This window comes from Phalangium opilio, unplaced genomic scaffold, assembly GCF_054372755.1.
Source record: "Phalangium opilio isolate 3A_F unplaced genomic scaffold, DU_Popi_V2 ptg000217l_1, whole genome shotgun sequence".
Lineage (NCBI taxonomy): Eukaryota > Metazoa > Arthropoda > Arachnida > Opiliones > Phalangiidae > Phalangium > Phalangium opilio.
Window position 1 is genome coordinate 1,259,890 of NW_028324218.1, and position 15,133 is coordinate 1,275,022.

Below are 15,133 nucleotides of genomic sequence, written 5' to 3' on the forward strand. Positions count from 1 at the left end.
CTGCGGATAGTACTTGTTATACACGCCGGAGTCTAGGTCTTAGTTTGCTTCATGAAATCACTAAACCAAGGATTATTCTATATACAGATGTAGTATAGCTTAAGCAATATATAAACAGCCATTTCAAATAACAATATTAAAAAAACATCTTTGGAATATCAAAATGAAACAGAGCTTTAAAGCTACAAAAGTACTAAATGCATCATAATTACGAAAAATACTTCCACATATTCACTTTATATTATGGAAAAAGGGAATATTAAGGTTCTGTATGATTTCTTAACACATCAACACAAGGCTAACTGCTAACGCGACGCACTAGTGTAACAATGGACGGACACACACAGACAACAAGAGTAACAAGGAGTAGAAACCCATTAGTGGAAGCAGTATTTGTTTTCCGAAACAATCTCGCTTATGTCTATCCTCTCTAGACTTCGCTAAAAACGTATTACTACTACGTAAAATATTAATAGACAGGCAAAGATTGATACCATTAAACAAGGAGCGCAATATTATCCATATTTTCATTTCATATACAGAGAAAAGAAATTATTATGTTTCTGAGAGGAGCTTCCCATTTTGGTTGTTGTTTTGGAAAATATATCGCAATGCACGGGCCTTGATAGATATAGGAGGCAATGAATGAAATATATCGCATGCACGGGCCTTGGTAGATATAGGAGGCGATGATAATCTCTCTCTTTGCACGAGAGGTTTATCCTTAATATTTAAATAAATATACATAATTATTTTTAATTATTTTAATCTTCAATAATTAATATTAATAATAGTTAAATCGTTTAAAATAACGTTATACCTAATATCATCTCAAACTTTGCTAATATTGACGTTTAAAGTGAAGGGTACCCCTCTTGCCCACTTTCTTCAAATTTTGGGGTATATATACGATTCGTTTCCATTATAATAGTAAGGAAAAAGCGCAATTGCGAAAACCTTTGGTGGCGATCCCACCTTAGGGAGGCTAGACGTTTCTCGTAACCCTAGCTGATCGCCGCGTATATCCTAAAACCAAACGATGATAATGGAGTAGAAGCCAATGATACAGATTGGTGTCTATGTGGAATAGACGGAAGATCAGTGGATGGTGGTGTTAGAAGCCAATGATACAGATTGGTGTCTATGTGGAATAGACGGAAGACTAGTGGATGGTGGTGTTTAGGAGCCAGTATGTACAGACTGGTGTCCAAGTGGATTGGACAAAGACCAGAAGATGGTGGTGATTAGTAGCCAGTATGTACAGACTGGTGTCCAAGTGGGTTGGACAAAGACCAGAAGATGGTGGTGATTAGTAGCCAGTATGTACAGACTGGTGTCCAAGTGGAATGGACGAGGACCAGAAGATGGTGGTGTGAGAACTCAAGTAGAGGAGCCGTTTCCGTGACCAGAGTTGGGCACTCCTCCTTAGATAGATTTTTTTCCTATCAAACTATCATAGATAGCGAAACTATCAATTCTTCTGGCTATATTTTAGAGTGGAACTCCTTCTTAGATAGATTTTTTTCCTCTCAAACTATCATAGATGGCGGAACTATCAACTCTTCTGACTATATTTTAGACTGACATTGCTGGTTAGATAGATATTTTTCCTCTCAAACTATCATAGATAGCGAAACTATCAACTCTTCTGACTATATTTTAGAGTGGAACTCCTTCTTAGATAGATATTTTTCCTCTCAAACTATCATATTTGGCGAAACTATCAATTCTTCTAGCTATATTTTAGACGGGCATTATTTGTTAGATAGATTTTTTCCCTCTCAACAAATCATAGATGGTGAAACTATCAAATCTTCCTTCAATATGTTAGATTGGCTCTCATTGTTAGATAGATTTTTTGCCTATCAAATCAAATTGAAATCTTTAGGAACGACTAAATTAATCGATTATTTAATTTCCGGACTTTAAATTTGATTGTTTTCGATCAAACTGATTTGGGCTCTACCTACTTTTACTCTGTTTAATCGATTCCTGATATTTCCTGATTTTGTAGAATTTCTAATATTTTCATATATTCATATAATTTCCATAATCTCATTTCTCAAGTTTGACTTTTAACTGTCTATAGTTCAAAAGCTACTATCCAAACTTTTTCAAATTATTCGCCCTTGATTTAATCTAAACCATCTACTATAAACGGTTAACTAATAATAATTAAAGGCAAAAATTGCAATTAAAACTGTGGGTAATAAAAATCAGAAAATCTACACTTTAATTTATCTAATTCTACGTTTGGATGATTTCGTGGAATCGTTCTTCCTCCTCGAGTAGTCGTTCACATCAGTGACAGCACGGAGCTTCTATATACAAGAAGCTCCGTCTTCACAGTTTGAACTGTTTAACCATCGTTTATTTTATTTTTATTTATTTGTTTGAGAGGGTTATAACGACCACCAAGTACAGAATCTTCTTATAGAATAAACCTACACTTGCTAACGTTCAAATATATTAAAAACTTCGATATCATTCAAAAAACGACTTATCTTTCCAGAAATTTTCATAACTATCAAAATTGCCTATCAAAGATTAGCACATAATTTTTTAAAATGAAATCAGAAAACAGATGTCGCCAAATAAACTCACTCAAAGAATCAATTTATTTCTCAAGGAATAATGCCTATCATTTTTTATGATTTCTAAAAGATGGGGTTAGTAGCCAGATCACGTTGAGAATCGATATTTTTCTCTAGAAGATTTCAACGAATCAATGAATCATATCAACTTCGAGTGCACTTTCTAAGCTATCAAACTCAATCGATCATTATAATTCAAATTTTTCTCGAAAATAACTATCAAAATTGATACTTTGATAGGGGCAGATTTAGTTTTCTATCGTATCAAGTGGTAAAACTATCAAATGATATGATAGTGCCCATCTATGTCCGTGACTGTGAATGCAGTTCGGAAATGGCGAACACGTTTGCTCCGATTTGGAAACTGCGAACGCGGTCACGTGGGTGTAACAACGGACAGACACACAGACACACAGACACACACACACACACACAGACACGGCCGTTACAGAACCTCTCCTGGACTACGTCACACGGAGAGGTAAAAAGTACCTTAGATATTTTGAAATTCAAACCAACCGCGGAATACCGGCCAACTTGTTTTCCCCGTAGTGACGTCGATAAGGCGACTATGATTCATTGGTTGTTTGTAAATAGGATCGTTTGAAATTCGCCAATGGAGTGAGGAAAATTCGAATTCGGATGATGGTCAGGAAGAATTCAATATTCAACCTTACCAATTTGAGCCTTTGCTTCCCGAAGAGCCTGCTTTGGTCCTTTGGAAGGCGAAAACCAATGGCGAAAACTTGCTGGTGATGGAAGTTGATCACCCCAATTCAATTACTGTGAACCAGGGCTGAGCCGCTAAGGGCTGCATATAAGTCATTCTCACGAACCACAATCGCGAGAAATCCACGAAAATACGGTTTTTAGAAACATCATGCAAATTAAAAATTAATTACGGTTAATTTTTCTAATATTATATAACATTATTTGTCGATAAAATACTGGTAATATTCTTACTTTCAAATGAACGTAATAATCGAATGGTAGCCGACATCCAGGGGAAATTCACTCCATATATTTCCTATGGGCGCCTGTAAAACTTCAACCCGCAACACTCGGGAGTACATGCAAACAAAAAATGAAGAAACGGTCTTCCCTTTTATTTTTGATATCATTCTAATATAAATCGTTAATTGTATTAGAAACTCTAAGGTTTTTATACTGGTGTTTAAAATGTTGTATATGCGGATCAAATATATTTGGATCATCAAAGTATGGGAGTTCCTTATTAGCCGTATTTTGCACTCGAGTCATGGGGCTTAAAAGTAATATTTGTGAAATGCCTATTTTAAAAAACTATAATTGAAATGCACCCGCCTATTGGTATGCCCAATGGAAACGTTGGTACCCCGACTAAAGTCTTCATGGATCTAATACGTCAATGCCGATTACCTTCTTCGGTAATTGGGAAACTGGGCTTGGAATTCCCTCGATCGAGGGCCAAACAAAAGTACAGTAGTGTACCATTCGATTATGGACCAAAGTGGACAGCCGAGAATGGGACAGGAAGTACCCAAGATGGAAAACACGAGTTCGTCAGGACATCGAGGGGACATCTCAAAAACCAGTTTATTAATAGCTTGGAGCACTTTTTTTATTCAAAACGCGCGGGTCACTGCTCCCAATGACTAGTTTATTAAAAATTGCTATGGGGACCTCTTTAATTATTTTCATTTTAACATAAATTTCGACTCGAGGAGTCCAGTTGTGTATACAACCCTAAGCCGAGGGAGATTTTTTTGGAAGAGAGAACGACCACAAGTCCTGGGACCAGTAGAAAATTAAATTGGGACCAGTTTCGTATTTAAGACATCAGGGGTCACTGGTCCGGAGGACTAGTTCAGAAATAAACCTTATTTCCAAGCCTGCATCCAATTACTGATAAGTTCGTGGACAGGAAACAACAACCGATAGAGGATGAACCGCCGCTAGAGGATATTAGCCAATCAGGGGTAACTACTTGAGGCTTCCATAAGTTTATAAATGGCAGAGTGACGACGACAATGATACTTGCAAAGAATGGGAACGTCACGAAAGCCTACATAATGACGTAACACGCAGTCAAGAGCGCGCCAAAGAGCGTCTCTTTGAAGAAGAGATTGAACTCAAATGGGAAAAAGGTGGATCTGGTTTGCTTTCCTACACGGATGCCCAGTATTGTTTGATGAAAAAACTGCCGATGACGTCGATATGAGTATTTATTACGAACAAGGTAAATTAAGATCCAATCACAAGTCCAAGAAATATTTCCTAACTTCTTAAGGCGCTGGTGACAAAGACGCCAAAGGCCATGAGGCAAGAAACTAGTTTAAGAAGTGGCACTAACGATTTTCAACGCGATACGGGCAAAATTGGTGGTTTCGAACGATACGCGAAAGTGAGTGTACCAAGAAGAGTGTTGGTAAGGAATTGCGTACTTACCCTTTTTGACGTTCTTGCAGGGTTTCGGTAGACGCATTATGAAGGAACAAAGTTGGAATGAAGGTGATGGACTTGGAAAGACCATTATTGGACCAGCGCAACCCATAATTGATGTTGGCCAAAAACCCTGGGATAAAAAGGCATTTTGGGTGAGAATAATTGTTGTTTCATCTTATTTACACTTGTTTTTATTTACTTTTGACGCAATTAATTTAACAGTTTTCAGGGGGAGAAGTTGGAACTTTAAAGTTTATATAAATATTTCCTTAAAAAAAATTATTAAACTAACTAATTTAACCTTAAAATTACTATATAAAATTTGTATAATTTAGTCTTTAATTGCTCGCGTAAAAATAGTTCTAAAATTAATCATGCAACATTGCGGGATTTGCTTATTATTTTTGGTAAAATTAATTAAATCCAGATATTAATTAGAAAAAGGGTTTGATTTCAAAAGACCATGCGGTAAATAATTTTTTTTTAACGTAGGAATTGGCATAGTTGCTCTTAATATTCAAAGAAGACGACAAGCGTGGGTAAGAAATGAATTTACCTTGTGGCAACACTTGGTATATTTAAACGTTTGGAAGTTGCCTTGAAAGAAACGTTTGAGCTTGAGGAGATATTTGACGCATTCTTTCTTCAGCCGTTTTTCTTTCAAGTTGAGCACCCTAAATTAATTAATTTGATAACTAATTAATGTTTCCTAAATGATTTGATTTAATTTACCACGTAATAAAGCGCCGAGGTTAAAAGCTGCGATTCATATTCTCTCTTTCTGTAATTAGCATAGGTTAATTAATTAGAGGAATTTTTTGATTGGCCTTCGCGGGAAGTACAAACGCACTAAACTGTCTATTGGCTAAAACGTTTACAAGTAGATTCTATCATTAAATAAACTAAAAACACTCGGAATTAATTTCAAAATATCATATTTATTAGGAACGTAATGACAATTGAATAAAATTTATATGGAATAGAAAAATTTAGTGAAAATAACAAAAAGGAAAAATTTTTAAGGACACTTTATTCATGTTTGAGAGAGACTTTCTTAACCCAACGAATCCATCCTATGAACATCCAAATCGTGACCACCTGCCCACATTGCTGAGGGCTTGAGCTCGGGAATGCTGCTGCGTTTGACCAGACTGTTCAGGTTGAGTCGCGACATACTGACGTGTTGGCAAATGTTCAGATTAAGGCCTATTTTTTAAAATCTCCCCGGGCAATTAAGGCCTATTTTTTAAAATCCCCCCCCCCCGGCAATTAAGGCCTATTTTTTTAAAAATCCCCGGGCAATTAAGGCCTATATTTTAAAATCCCCGGGCAATTTGGGCTATTTTTTTAAAAATCCCCGGGGCAATTTGGGCTATTTTTTAAAAAATCCCCGGGTAATTTGGGCTATTTTTTAAAAAATCCCCGGGCAATTTGGGATATTTTTTAAAAATCCCCGGGCAATTTGGGCTATTTTTTAAAAATCCCCGGGCAATTTGGCCTATTTTTTAAAAATCCCCGGGCAATTTGGCCTATTTTTTAATCCCCGGGCAATTTGGGCTATTTTTTAATCCCCGGGCAATTTGGGCTATTTTTTTAAAAATCCCCGGGGCAATTTAGGCTATTTTTTAAAAATCCCCGGGCAATTTGGGCTATTTTTTTAAAAATCCCCGGGCAATTTGGGATATTTTTTAAAAATCCCCGGGTAATTTGGGCTATTTTTTAAAAATCCCCGGGTAATTTGCGCTATTTTTTAAAAAATCCCCGGGCAATTTGGCCTATTTTTTAAAAATCTCCGGGCAATTTGGCCTATTTTTTAATCCCCGGGCAATTTGGGCTATTTTTTAATCCCCGGGCAATTTGGGCTATTTTTTTAAAAATCCCCGGGGCAATTTAGGCTATTTTTTAAAAATCCCCGGGCAATTTGGGCTATTTTTTTAAAAATCCCCGGGCAATTTGGGATATTTTTTAAAAATCCCCGGGTAATTTGGGCTATTTTTTAAAAATCCCGGGTAATTTGGGCTATTTTTTAAAAAATCCCCGGGTAATTTGGGGTATTTTTTAAAAATCCCCGGGCAATTTGGCCTATTTTTTAATCCCCGGGCAATTTTTGCCTATTTTTTAATCCCCGGGCAATTTTTGCCTATTTTTAAAATTCCCGGGCAATTTTTGCCTATTTTTAAAATCCCCGGGCAATTTGGGCTATTTTTTAAAAAATCCTCGGGTAATTTGGGCTATTTTTTAAAAACTCCCCGGGTAATTTGGGCTATTTTTTAAAAAATCCCCGGGTAATTTGGGCTATTTTTTAAAAAATCCCCGGGTAATTTGGGCTATTTTTTAAAAATCCCCGGGTAATTTGGGCTATTTTTTAAAAATCCCCGGGCAATTTGGGCTATTTTTAAAATCCCCGGGCAATTTGGGCTATTTTTTAAAATCCCCGGGCAAAAAAAGCTCCGGGGGAATTTGAAAAGTAGGGCTATAAGCTCCGGGGGAAATAATTTGGGCTATTTATTAAAATCCCCGGGCAATTTGGGCTATTTTTTAAAAATCCCCGGGCAATTTGGGCTATTTTTTAATAATCCCCGAGCATTTTGGGCTATTTTTCAAAAATCCCCAGGCAATTTGGGCTATTTTTTAAAAATCCCCGGGCAATTTGGGCTATTTTTTAAAAATCCACGGGCAATTTGGCCTATTTTTTAAAATAGTATCGGATCGGTTGGTTTTGGATCATATCGGTATCGGTTCATGTTTGTACCGGTATCGATCGGTATCGGGTTAAGCCTGGTATCGTCCATCTCTAATTATAACCGTAAGCATATCAAACCATGCTTATGTTACAACTTTTATACTGTATGCAAAATTTCATTGTTAAAGTCATTTATTCTGTTTATTAAGAGTGTGTCATGTCAACCTATTCGGCTCGCCCTTTTTAATTTTACACGGAATTTTAATTACGGTAAAATTTAAGAAACGGCACCAAAACCCCTGTCCCTGTCCCGGACGCGTCCGCGAAACGAACGCTTACGATGAGAGAGAGAGGGAAACCGGTCGCGTCCGCGAAACGTACGCTTACGATGAGAGAGAGAGATCGCTAGCGTACGCGGTGGCGATACGAAGCTCCGCGTAGAGAGAGAACTGCCTGCCTGGTATATTAGTGAGAGGGGGAAGAGGGAGAGGGGGCATCCCGCTCGGAGAGAGAGGAAAGAAAGGTAGTTTAAATCTCGCGGGCTTTTTTGAGTGAAGGGAAACAAGATGATAATTTTCGTGCACTACTGCACTTTGTGCGCGTGATACATCAGAGATTATGCTGGATGGTTAGGTTAGGTTTCGTAAAATAGAGGGGACGCTTTACGGTCATAGTGATTTCTGGTTTAGGGGATCCAGGATTTTGTTTAAATACATTATTTGATTCGTATGGTTTTTAAAAATTATACTTTAGTGGGGTGCACAATTTAGTTTCATTAATATTATTTGAAATGTGACGTTATTAGAAATTAAAGGGATACACGATTGTGTTTCAGAAATGTTTTTAGTTGTACGATTTATTGGAGATCAACTATACGGGAGGGGGGGGTCACGTGAGCCGTGTAAAATTACTATTAAGGCCCAGCCCTTGGGCCATCTTGTTCTGTTATGTTAAGAAAGCACGGTGTTTCCCGTCGGTGTTTGCACTCCTGATCGTGAAACTTCAGATGGACTTGGTACTGATGTACAATTGTTCAACTTTCCCAATACTCACATTACAATGAATATTTTTATCATCTGCAAAAAGGAAACTAGTAGTAGTATCTGTTCTATGTATCCATATTTGAGAGCTTATTACTTAATATCATAAGTTTATATGATATGTTCCATAAGTCTGTACTAAGCCAGGCTAGCTATACGGGATTTACGAGAGGTACTTCTGTGGGCGCTGACATTCGCTGTCGTCGAACGCGCTCCGTAGCCTTGGCAGAACAACTCTCCGAAAAGGGGGCGGTAACCTCGTAAGTCCCGTATACGAGAATCTATGAACTACGTCGCTTCATGACCAGCTCTCAGTAACCAGTGGCAAACGTATGGAACATATATTATGAACTTACGCTGCTATATCTGTAGCTTGATTGTCATGAAAAGAATAATTTCACAAGATAATAATACAACTCCAAAGGACCAACTCCTTGTTTCCGACAGAGACTCAAGTTCTGAAAGTTGTAACATAGAGCGTGCATAGATTACCAAATGGAGTTGTTGCATCATTGTATTAGAAAACAGGGAACTCAGAATGCATTTGATTAGGCGCTGCTCCGGCGCGTAGGGGGCCTCTACAGCGCCCCCCTCCTGCCTTCATCCCTGTGCCCAAATGGTACCTGCGGAACCGCCGTCAAGGCATACGGGATCGGCCAGCGGGCCCGGCAACGCCCCTTAAGCAGGTGACAGAGGCGGGACACCGTCGGCGGCGAGCCCAGCCAGGAGGTGGTCGGTGACAGGGCTCGGACTAAGGCAGCAGAAGGCTCGAGGGGCCGAGAAAACAGGGAACTATGATGATAAACGGGGGAATACGATAGTATCAGAAAAATACCAAAGGATAACAATACAACTCCAAGGGACGAACTCCTTGTTTTCGCCATCGACTCAAGTTCTGAAAGTTGTAACATAGAGCTTGCATGAAGTTGTTGCATCATTGCAGCTAAGCTTCTAGTATTGGGAAACAGGGAACTATGAAGGTAAACCGTGTATACGATAGTATATAAAAAATACCAAAGGATATCGATACAACTCCAAGGGACCAACTCCTTTTTTTCGTCATCGACTTAAGTTCTGAAAGTTGTAACATTGGGTATTAGTATCGAAAAGAGAGTATAAAGATGGGAAACAGGGTATTGCAGACTTAAGAAAACCGTGTATTAATTAGGCTAGGGTGGTAAAACATTCCTAATGAATTCTTTTAAAGTTATATTTGACCAAAATGGAGTCGAAATCCCTTATACCGAACGTTTAAATTATCTACATAAATTAATCTGTTGAGAACGGAATACTGTCCGCTTATTTTTTTTACCTGAACTAATAAAAAATTAAACCAATTTAAACATTATATAGGCCTATTTACGAGACCCGAAATGAATGAGATTTTGCGTTTGTTGGTATAAACATAACTTCCTATACTTCGTAATGCTAGAGACTTAATGAGAGCTGGTTCGAGAACGACGCGAGAATTGACTACACGCGGTTTTGCAGTCCATCTTCCCATTTAGTCTGTACTAAGCCTTTGACAGCGCATAACCAGGAGTCGCTTTACGAGAATCTATGACGTTTCATCTACGTCACTTCATGACAAGCTCTCAGTAACCAGTGACAAACTTATAGAACATATCTTATGAACTTATGGTATAAACAATAGGTAGATAAAATATAAGGTAGATAAAATATCTATATTTTTATTACTTTTATAAAAAAAGATACAATTTTTTTTTTTTCGATCTTGTAATTTTTTAATTAAATCTATGGGTGAAATCGGGAAAGAGGTACAATATGTAACTAACTGTAGATTTTTTTTGTTTGTTATTATGCTAAAACCTAATTTTAAAATTTAATACACTAGTGTCCAACTCCCTTTGTTCTTATATTTAAGTTAAATATATTACACCTAAAATTATTAAAAATAAACATAACATTAATGAAAATATAATAAAAGGCATGATTAACAACTATGTATAAAATATGGAATACGGCTAAAAGTCATTTTTTGACTTGGCCTTGCATTGTAACGGGCAAGACCGTAGTGGACAAAAGTAAATAAATTATTATTATTATTATATACCACGTATTTTAATTAAATTTTAATTTTAATATTATTAATTAAGAAAATTTCAATTTGCCCCCTGGAAGATGATGTTTATGCGAACACCGGAGTGCTGCGGGGAAGTAGTTTTACAGGCGTTCTATGGAAAACCCATGTTAACGTTTGCCCCTGTAGGTTATCTTCGCCCCTTGGAATATAAAGTTTCAGTAAACACCGGAGTATTGCGGTGAAATAGTTTTACAGGCGTTCTATGGAAAACCCACGTTAACGTTTTGCCCCTGTAGGTTATCTTTGCCCCTTTAAAAATTTAATGGTACTAAATATTGATTTTTAAGTGGTTTAAAAGTCACAATTATAAACAATAATTACTTTTTAAACATATTTATATGATGAGCTAATTATTTTGTTTGTAAATAACTTTAATAACCATTGTTTCTCATTGCTTTAAAAGTTATTCATTTACAGTAATGCAGATAAACTATGTTAATTCATTCACTCATAGTTTTATCAAATTTCCTGACATTTCCCAGTGAGTGTTTTATAACGACAGAGTTTGAAATCTCCCTGACATTTAAGAACCTTTTCCCAAATTCAATAACTCTTCCACGTCATTTATGTCATCTACGTTTTTTAAAAAAAAATCCCTGACAATTTAAAGTTATTTCAAAAACTCCACGTTAAATTTCCCTTTCGTTTTCTTGTATTTGTATTTGTTATTGTTTAGGGAAAAGTGTATATTTATAACTATAATTTACATCGTAAATCGAAAGTTAAGCAATAATAATAACAACAAACGTAGAGTGTAAGTATATACATCTTAGTGTGATTTTAGCAACTGCATGCTACGTTCGGGATATACAGAAGTAGAGTTGGATGCTCTTTTGGCAACGGGTTGTACCAGTCTCGACCCTCCCTTTCCCTCTCCCTAACTCCGCCGCTTTTCCCAGAATATTTGAATCTGGACCAATTTTTGTCGCCCGAGCTTAAAGGGAAGTTAAAATGCCTTATCTTGATCCCTAAAACAAACATTTCTACACATATTTTTTATTTTTGAAATTACGTGTCAATAACATTACTTATTGAGTCTCAATTTCGACTACAGAGTTAAAAGAAAATTGGTAAATTATATTTTCCACGATTTTCCTGACAATGTTTTTTTCAAAATCCCTGACTCAAAACCCCAAATCCCCTGATCTAGAAAACCAGCATGCATTATCAGAAATACTGGACAGTAATGAAATCAATGGAGAGGTCAACCATGGTTACCATATTTTCAAAATCACTGACGTCGTCCCTGACTAAAAAACCTAATTGCCTGATCTAGAAACAACGCATTATCAGAAACTCTGGACCCTGACTTAAAACCCCAATCCCCTGATCAAGATAATCAAGTATTATGAGAAACAATGAACCCTATAATCGATGAAGAGGTCAAAATCACCTTCTGTCTCCCTGATTCAAAACCCCAATTCCAATTCCCCTGATCTAGTAAAACACCCTGAATTACCAGAAACAGTGGACCTTAATCAATAAAGAGGTCAAAGGGCATATAGTTAAATATTTAAAAATATATCCAGACAAAAGCCTATAAGATTGTTTACGCCTGTGTTATACATCATAACTACAGCATGGGAAGTAAATAGAGATGCACCCTTCTTCAAATATAAACTTCTGCTAATAAAAAAAACGTACACTCATGTTATAAGTCATAACTACAGCATGGGAAGTAAATAGAGATGCACCCTTCTTCAAATATCAACTTCTGTTAATAAAACCTCAATAAAATGACCCAATTGGCGACATTAAAATCATTTTGAGCCTTACACCCTTCTTCAAATATCAACTTCTGTTAATAAAAACTTACACTCATGTTATAAGTCATAACTACAGCATGGGAAGTGAATAGAGATACACCCTTCTTCAATTATCAACTTCTGTTAATAAAACTTCAATAAAATGACCCAAGTGGTGACATTAAAATCAGTTTGAGCCTCTCTTTAATGTTGAAAACACGCTTTTGAGGGCTACGACTGGCTGCGTCTAATTTTAGGGTATAGCGGTGGCGTTGGTTGGATGGGGAGAGGAGTTTAGAAAGCATGGGGCAAAGCTAGCCATCGTGACGTCACCCCCGTATATTTTTTATCTTCCTTCCCCTAACAAAACTGTTCTTTTTCTTTTCAAGCCCCTTTCAAATCATATTTCTTTTTTTTATTATCTATGTATATATAACCTATATATACCTGGCTCTCTTCCGTCCCCTAACCGCCAGTGTGTGTGCCCGTGTGTCCATTAGTGTTTTTTTAATTAATTTATTTTGTTGGTTTTTGTTTTTGTTTTCTATCTGTTCATATTGTTCTTTTTTATGTGCTACTATGCTGTTTTTGTTTTTACCATGGAGGGGGGTTGTACCCAAGCCCTGGTGGCTTCACAACCCTATCCCTCGAGTTCCACTAAATAAATAAATAAAATAAATATATATATATTACTCTGTACCTACATGGTTATAAATCTTTAAACATTGCATGAATCAATAAATCTATACTAGTAATCGTTTAGTATAGTTGTAGTACTCATTTTTCATCCATTTTTGGGTCATGGAACTCACGTGGTCTTTTAACAATATAGTTGGTAAACAAAGCCGATTCTTTTTCTTATTATTCACAACCGATATTTATTATTATTTCACAACCGTTTTAATATTTAACATATATATTTCTTTCATATAAAACTATAATTTGAATAATAATTTTCAAATAGTGTTAACTTATTTTTATTATTATTTATTTTTGGCGCGGTTTTAACAATAAGGCGCGCAATAAAAGAGCTTTTTGGCGGGTAATTTTGTCGCGCGCGTTTTCAGATTCGGATAAGGAAGGCTCTCTCGCGCGCGAGACCTAACCCTTTCAGTAACGGCGTGCTTCTAAAAGAGCTCTCACGTCAGAGAGCTCGAGCTCACGAGCTAGGGAGCGAACGAGAGCACGAGCTATAGCTTGCTTTAAACCACTCAACAAGTTAGAATGTCACGTGAAAAAATGCCTAGGGTTTTCCCAACGACCGTTTTACTAGTTTTCTCGCCGCTAGTTTCGATAATGGCGCTGTATGTTATATGGGTTATCAGCGAAGCTAGGCGGACGAGTCGGAAAATAAGGGGGAATTTCTCATTCACAGTCAAAGTCTGAATATACTAGATATAAGTGTGCAGTGACTAAAGCCTGCATGGACTATAAAGAAATTAATTTGAATCCACTGTTTTCTTCGAGTTATGACTTGATGAGTGTTTTAAGGGGGCGCTTTGAATGGCCTTGATATACTACAATTCAAATCCCCACCTCCCCTTTGCTTGTGAGTTGTGATTCGTGAAGTGAATGTTGTTTATTTTATCGACAATGAAATCAGCCAGTTTATGGTTTATTCAATTCACGATTACGATTTACGCAGAAAGCTCAGTGTAGTGCGTGTGTCTCATTCCGTTACCATGACAACCGCGAAATCAAATTACTTTCGCGTTCCACCACTAAATATGTTAATTACCTAACTAGGGTAGGGTGAACAGCTGAGCGCTGTTATTTTTCAAACTAAACTAATTCACTTTGAATAAAAACGAAAAAGTGCACTTAAAAGTTATTTTAAGGTGCACACATAAAATTTTCACAAAATGACTGGATAACGAACGTGGTAAAAACCAAATAAAAATTATTTTAAAATCCTAATAAATAAATAACTAAAATATACAAACATTAAGGCTTAATAAAAAGGCTTTTTTAATTAATTAACTGACTAATTAATAAATCTAATTGGCGTTTAAATAACAAATAAAAATATTATTCCAACGCTAATAAATAAATAAATAAATAAATAAACATTATGGCCTAGTATAAAGTTGTTTTTAATTAAACTAACTAATTCAAATATCAAAATTTGCATAAATAAATAACCCAAAAAAAATACCACAAAAATTTATTTAAAATGAAAAACCCTACAACCCTTTACCCATTAAATTCTTAACCCAATCTCAGACTCACACGTTTTTTTAACTTAACTATCTCTAGTATAAATAACAGTACAATCTCACCTTGAAAAAAGAAAACCTACAGTTTAAACCAGCCAGCGTAAGTTCCCCAATCAATAACACCTTTACATTTTCAGGACAGGTAGACCTATCAAGGTTTTTGTCGGGAAATTAAATCCCTCCAAAGGTAAACAAACGCACACAAGAAGGGAGCGATAAAAACGGTTAACGGCATTTACGCTTACAATTTTCATTATAAGCCCTAACTGTAAATTCAATAGAACCTATACTCTGCATTCTAGTATAGGTCAGATTTGGAATTAGAAA

The 15,133-nt window shown here is 36.4% G+C and overlaps 2 protein-coding genes and 1 pseudogene across 2 annotated transcripts; 2 read left to right on the forward strand and 1 right to left on the reverse strand.

Moving 5' to 3' along the window:
• The first annotated feature begins 3,277 nt into the window (after positions 1-3,277).
• Positions 3,278-6,184, forward strand: LOC149615472 (G patch domain-containing protein 3-like). Its single transcript, XM_089857308.1, has 3 exons — positions 3,278-4,977; positions 5,042-5,170; positions 5,241-6,184. The coding sequence occupies exons 1-3, from the start codon at positions 4,891-4,893 to the stop codon at positions 5,277-5,279; spliced, it is 255 nt and encodes an 84-aa protein (XP_089713434.1). The 5' UTR covers positions 3,278-4,890; the 3' UTR covers positions 5,280-6,184.
• Positions 3,908-4,794, forward strand: LOC149615473 (G patch domain-containing protein 3 pseudogene; annotated as a pseudogene).
• Positions 6,185-8,591: 2,407 nt separating the features above from the next.
• Positions 8,592-9,811, reverse strand: LOC149615474 (uncharacterized). Its single transcript, XM_089856385.1, has 3 exons — positions 9,365-9,811; positions 9,098-9,199; positions 8,592-8,777 (listed from the first exon to the last, which is right to left on the reverse strand). Exons 1-2 carry the CDS (start codon positions 9,677-9,679, stop codon positions 9,122-9,124), a joined length of 393 nt encoding a protein of 130 aa, XP_089712511.1. The 5' UTR covers positions 9,680-9,811; the 3' UTR covers positions 8,592-8,777; positions 9,098-9,121.
• Between the last annotated feature and the right edge of the window lie 5,322 nt (positions 9,812-15,133).